General features: G+C 40.7%; 1 protein-coding gene across 1 annotated transcript; it reads left to right on the top strand.

The window, feature by feature from the left end:
• Positions 1-1,993: 1,993 nt before the first annotated feature.
• Positions 1,994-3,613, top strand: LOC141613716 (uncharacterized). Its single transcript, XM_074432461.1, has 4 exons — positions 1,994-2,522; positions 2,786-2,908; positions 2,991-3,243; positions 3,385-3,613. The coding sequence occupies exons 1-4, from the start codon at positions 1,994-1,996 to the stop codon at positions 3,611-3,613; spliced, it is 1,134 nt and encodes a 377-aa protein (XP_074288562.1).
• Positions 3,614-6,236: the final 2,623 nt, after the last annotated feature.

Raw genomic sequence — 6,236 nt, 5'->3', positions numbered from 1 at the left:
GGAATTATAATCAAAGATCTGGAGGTTGCAATTATTAGAGGAGCAACAACAACAATTATTCTAATCAAAATCACTTCAACAACAATCAAAGCAATAATTTTCAGAAGATAATGAACAGTGGAAATCAACAGAATGGGTTAGCATCAGCTAGCCAGAGTGGAGCTAAGAGTAGTGGAAAATTATTTATGATGGGAAAGGAAGCTGCTGAAGGGGATGCTCATGTTGTCACGGGTACATTTCTTGTTAATTCTGAGCCTACCTTTGTTTTATTCGATTCGGGAGCTACCCACTCTTTTATTTCAAGTGAGCATGCTAGGACTTTAAATTTGAAAGAATACGATAAAATAAAAGACCTAGTTGATATACCTTCGGGGGATTCCATACCTTGTAGCCGTGTGTATAGAGAGATGTGTCGGTTAAAATTGGAGAAGTTATCTTTTTGACCAATTTAATTGAATTTCCTTTGGGTGGTTTCGAGGTAATTTTAGGGATGGATTGGTTGAGTAAATATAAAGCCTTTATAGATTGTCATCAAAAGAAAGTAACCTTGAGTGGACCTAAGGGAATAAAAGTGTCTTACAAGGGATTTGTAGTTAAACCAAAAATAAAACTTATCTCAGCAGTCACCTTAAAATCTTGTTTGAGGAAGAGAGGTGAGTTGATCTTGTGTCACGTGAGGGACACACGGGAGGAGGTGCCTAGGGCGACATCTATACCTGTTGTGCAAGACTTTCAGGATGTGTTTCCAGAGGAGATTCCAGGGTTACCACCTTAGAGAGAGATTGATTTTGGTATTGACTTAAAACCTGGGGCGGGACCAATTTCTAAAGCACCATATAGGATGGGACCTGAAGAGTTGGAGGAGCTTAAAAAGCAGTTGGAGGAGTTGTTGGATAAGGGCTATGTGAGGCCGAGTGTGTCACATTGGGGAGCACCTGTGTTATTTGTTAAGAAGAAAGACGGGAGCATGAGGTTGTGTATTGACTATAGAGAGCTGAATAATGTGACTATCAAGAATCGTTACCCTTTGCCGCGGATTGATGATTTATTTGACCAGCTGAGTGGGGCTGGAATATTTTCTAAGATTGATTTGAGATCGGGGTACCATCAGTTGAGAATTAAGGATGAAGATATTCCAAAGACTGCATTCAGGACAAGGTACGGACACTACGAATTTGTTGTTATGCCATTTGGATTAACTAATGCACCGGCAATCTTCATGGACTTGATGAACCGTGTGTTTAGTCCCTATTTGGATCAGTTCGTGGTTGTCTTTATCGATGATATCCTGGTGTATTCTAAGAATAAAGAAGAGCATGAGAAGCATTTGAGGATTGTGTTGCAGACCTTGAGGGAAAATAATCTTTATGCTAAGTTAAGCAAGTGTGCGTTCTGGTTAGAGAAAATTGCCTTTCTGGGACATGTGGTGTCTAAGGAGGGAGTGTCAGTGGATCCAAACAAGATTGAGGCAGTGTCCAAGTGGGAGAGACCAAAGAATGTGGGGGATATTAGAAGTTTTCTGGGGTTGGCTGGCTTTTATAGGAGGTTTGTAAAGGACTTCTCAAAAATAGCTAAGCCTTTGACTACTTTGATGAGGAAGGAGAATAAGTTTCAGTGGGATGAGAGTTGTGAGATGGCATTCCTAACCTTGAAGGAGCGCCTGACTACAACTCCTATTTTAGCCTTACCTGAAGGGAGTGAGAATTTTGAAGTTTATACAGATGCTTCGAAGAATGGTTTGGGATGTGTGCTTATGCGGAATGGGAAAGTAATAGCTTATGCCTCGAGACAGCTGAAGCAGTATGAAGCAAATTATCCAACTCATGATTTGGAATTGGGAGCAGTGGTTTTTGCCTTGAAATTATGGCGTCATTATCTTTATGGAGCTACCTTTAAGGTATTTTCTGATCACAAGAGCTTAAAGTACATTTATACTCAGAAGGAGCTAAATATGAGACAGAGGAGATGGATATAGTTAATTGGTGATTACGACATGGAGATAATTTATCATGAAGAGAAGGCTAATGTGGTGGCAGATGCACTTAGTAGGAAATATATCCATGCTTTGTGTACTGCCATGTCTAGGATGAAATTGCGTGAGGAAGTGGAAAAGATGGGCATTTCTATGATCAAGAAAGGAGATACAATTGGAGATTTGACCATTGAGCCAAAGTTGTATGAAGAGATCAGGAAGAAGCAAGAAGGAGATGCGAGAGTGGCACGGTGGAGAGAGGCCGTGGGTGAGGCCGTGGTGGAAGGTGGGAAGAAGCGGTTTCACGTGGGCAGTGATGGTGGTTTGAGGTTTGATGGGAGACGGTGTGTACCTGATGATGAAGAATTAAAAAGAAAGATTTTAACTGAAGCTCATTTTACTCCATATTATGTTCATTCTGGAGGAGATAAGTTATATAAAGATTTGAAGAAGACTTTTTGGTGGCCTAAGATGAAGAAAGAGGTTGCTGAGTTCGTTGCTAGATGTTTGGTTTGTGAAAGAGTAAAGGGAGAGCATAAGAGACCACAAGGTAAAGTTCAATCCTTGTATGTGCCTGAGTGGAAATGGGAAAGCATTTCAATGGATTTCATTGTGGGGTTGCCTAAGACTCAGAGAGGGAATAATATGATATGGGTAATTGTGGATCAATTGACTAAGTCAACTCACTTCATTCCTATGAAAGATACTTGGAGTAAGGCTGAGTTGGCAAAAACTTATGTTTAAAATGTGGTGAAGCTTCATGGTGTGCCAAAGGATATTGTTTCTGATCGTGATTCAAGGTTTATATCTAAGTTCTAGCAAGAATTGCAATCTTTGATGGGGACTCAGTTGAAGATGAGTATAGCATTTCATCCAGCTACAGATGGTCAGACACAGAGGACTATTCAGACCTTGGAGGATATGCTGAGAGCTTGTGTAATGGATTTTGGTGGATCATGAGAGGAGAGGTTGGATTTGATTGAGTTTTCATATAATAACAGTTACCATGCTAGTATAGGCATTGCACCTTTTGAGGCATTGTATGGAAAGAAGTGCAGGAGTCATGTATGTTGGGATGACAGGGCAGATGCAGTTGTGTTGGGACCTGAGATGATACAGGCAATGGTGGAGCAAGTGCACATTATTCGTCAGAAGATGCGTGCAGCGCAGGATAGACAGAAAAGCTATGCAGATTTGAAAAGGAGTGATATAGAGTTTGCTGTGGGAGATAAAGTGTTGCTTAAGGTGTCTTCTATGAGAGGTGTGATGAGGTTTGGGAAGAAAGGAAAGCTGAGTCAGAAGTATATTGGGCCATATGAGATCTTAGACAGAGTTGGAGAGGTAGCTTACCGTTTAGCATTACCTCCAGCTTTGGATAGAGTGCATAATGTTTTTCATGTTTCACAATTGAGGAAGTATGTGAGTGATCCTACTCATATGCTAGAGCCTGAGCATATTGAAATTGATGAGCAGTTGTCTTATGTTGAGGAGCCTAAGGAGATTTTAGATAGAAAAGTGAGGAAGACTCGTAATGGTGAGACTGCTTTAGTGAAGGTTTTATGGTCTAATCATAAGGTTGAAGAAGCTACATGGGAAGCTGAAGCTGCTATGCGAGAAAAGTATCCTAGTCCTTTTATTTGACTTAGTTGGTTACGGGGACGTAACCCTTTTTTTTAGGGGGATAGGATGTAACATCTCGTATTTTATGACATTTTATGATAAGTTTAATAAGAAAAGTATCTTGTGAAGAATTTAATAAGGAATTTAGTTGGAATTAATTTGAGATATTATTTCTGTTGTTTGGGTATTTTGGTAAACTTCGGGACGAAGTTCTTTTTAAGGAGGGAAGACTGTAATACCCCGTATTTTAGACGGTAGAATTATATTAAAATGTGTTTTAAATGATATTTAATAATTTGATTAATTGAATAATAAATTGTAAGACGGAAAAAAAATAATTAAATAATAATTGAGACGGAAATAATGTGGCTCGTGTATGTTAAGTATATAGTCGGGATTGTAATTGCTTGTTATTACTAATACTAATATGGAAGTAATTAAAAAGAAAAGGAAAAATAAAGATAATTACTTTAAGGAAACTTCTTCCCTCTTTCCTTCCCACATCTATATAAATACGATATTATACCTACCCATAAGCATACAAAAACATAAAAACACAATCATTGATCTAAGGCAAGGGAGAGAAAGATCTAAGGGAGAAAAATAAGAGAATTCATCCAATTATTGTTGTCTCAAGGTAAGACCGTCTTAATTGATATATATCGTCGTATTTAATTAAATTATCGTTTAACCATCGTATGGACCACCGTGAACCGTGTCGTTACCCTCAATAGTTGGCCTTGACCGTGGGGATGCCAGTGGGACCTGTCATGGCCGTTGTCGACCACCGTGGGTGGCGAATTTCGCGTCTAAAGTAGAGGCTGTCACGGATTTAAGACGAGGTTTGTGACTTGTATGTTTGACGAATAAACGTGGGACCTGGGTGGTTGGCTAAGTCGGCTGGAGTAGGTCCTAATGGTGGTGTCGGGGCGGCTTGAGGTGGTGGTTAGTGCGGTGGGCTGTCGAGTTGTGGTGGTTCTCACGGGTTTGTGCTGTTTATATGGGTTGTGTGTCGTCTGGTGGGTCGTGCGTGGCTCTCTTGGGCATTCTTTTCGTCCAGGCCCGCGTTTTTTAAACGGACTGCAAAACCATCGCAGTATTTTATTTCCCAACAAGGATCCTTTGAACATAGTTCACGAGCTCATTTTTTATTATTAGGATTTCGCTTGCAACAACTGAGCGGATTTCCAGCGGTGCTTAGGACGCGCCACTATCAGTCAAGCCTCTTCATTTTCCTCGACGGTGTTTAAGACGCACTTTTTTCAATACATTTATATTCCCAGCGAGAGTTCATTATGGTCAATGTACTTCTAGAGAACTGGAGTTTGTTTGAGAACAGACACAAGCAGATCCCCCCAAGAATGATTCAATCCTGACAGAGTCATCCATATATTCCCCCAGCAATATTTTGCAGTATTGCTCATGACGATCAAGATGTTCCTAGTCGTCAAAATATACTTCTCCAGCGATATTTTGCAATGTTGCTGTTGACAATCAAGACAGTATATGTTTCCCCAAGCGAGATTTCGTTGCCATTCACAGCCCACGAATTTCTCAGAAACAGAGTTCGCTTGAGACCAACGCAAGCAGATTCTCCAGTAGTTTCTCCCAACGTCCTGCTGACCCTCATTTATATCAAATCCTTCAGATCTTTCAGATAATCCTTAAATATTTCAGATAATCCTAATGCCTTCAGACTTAGCCTTCAGACACCAAGTTATCTTCAGACCAAAAGTTTCGCCGAAACGCCTTCAGTTCCGTTTCACCCAGGGGTGTCCCAGGTATGATTTCTTTTTATGGCTGGCGAGCTTCCTTACCTAATCTAATGGACTTTAAATGACCCTCTCCAATAGTCGACAGACTCTAAAATGTTCCCGACGACAGGTCCTTAGTTCAGACCCCTTGAGCCGCCTTGCATCGCCATAATCGTCAGGTTGTAATCTTCGATTGACCTGATGGCTATACTTTGACTTTCGCCTTCTCTAAGCCTCGGTCAAAGTGGGGGCTCTGTAGATACCTCATTTCTACACCTTCCGCCAACCACCCAGTGATGATTGGGCCGCATTTTTGGTACACGAAACGATTTATGACAGTCCGTAAGTTTATCGTCAGGTGATAGCTCAAACACTTGAGTCTACCCTTTGGTCGTCATCTACGCACTGGTACGGTCGTTTTAACAGTAATTAGAGTTCATTTGGAATCCGGGTCAAAAACCGCTTCATTATCTAAGAAACCGTTTAAAATACCGAGTCGAAATGTTCTAGAATATTCTAGATATTTATTCCCAATCAAGTTTTATATCTTTTGGTAAAATATCTTCCGTATATTATATTTTACGGAATAAGGAAGTATAGATCTACCGCAATTCCATAACAGAAACGCGGAAATCTTTCTTCCGGGGGAGGAAACCTTTGGGGAAATGACACAGCAGATGATGCGCCTCTTGGAAGGACCGCAGCAGCTGCTGCACCTCTTCTCCAGCCCTTTTTGGCTGTTTACGGAATATTTCCGTGATTTCTTTCCAAAGTTCGTGTCATTCCAAAACTCTTTCACATATTTTGGTATAAATAGAGACCTCCGGTCTCCATATTTTTCACGCGAGTGTCCGCCCTTCTCTTCTTTCTTTGCATTCTAGACCTTACTC

The sequence above is a fragment of the Silene latifolia genome, chromosome 11, assembly GCF_048544455.1.
Source record: "Silene latifolia isolate original U9 population chromosome 11, ASM4854445v1, whole genome shotgun sequence".
NCBI lineage: Eukaryota > Viridiplantae > Streptophyta > Magnoliopsida > Caryophyllales > Caryophyllaceae > Silene > Silene latifolia.
This window is presented reverse-complemented; position numbering and strand designations above follow the sequence as displayed.

What these genes read in the sequence shown, in the direction of transcription:
- LOC141613716 (XM_074432461.1), top strand. Translation starts at nt 1,994, where the DNA reads ATGGAGATAATTTATCATGAAGAGAAGGCTAATGTGGTGGCAGATGCA. An exon ending in AGAGCATAAGAGACCACAAG is followed by an intron (nt 2,523 to 2,785) that starts GTAAAGTTCAAT and finishes TTTATATCTAAG; the next exon opens with TTCTAGCAAGAATTGCAATC. An exon ending in TCTATGAGAGGTGTGATGAG is followed by an intron (nt 3,244 to 3,384) that starts GTTTGGGAAGAA and finishes TTCACAATTGAG; the next exon opens with GAAGTATGTGAGTGATCCTA.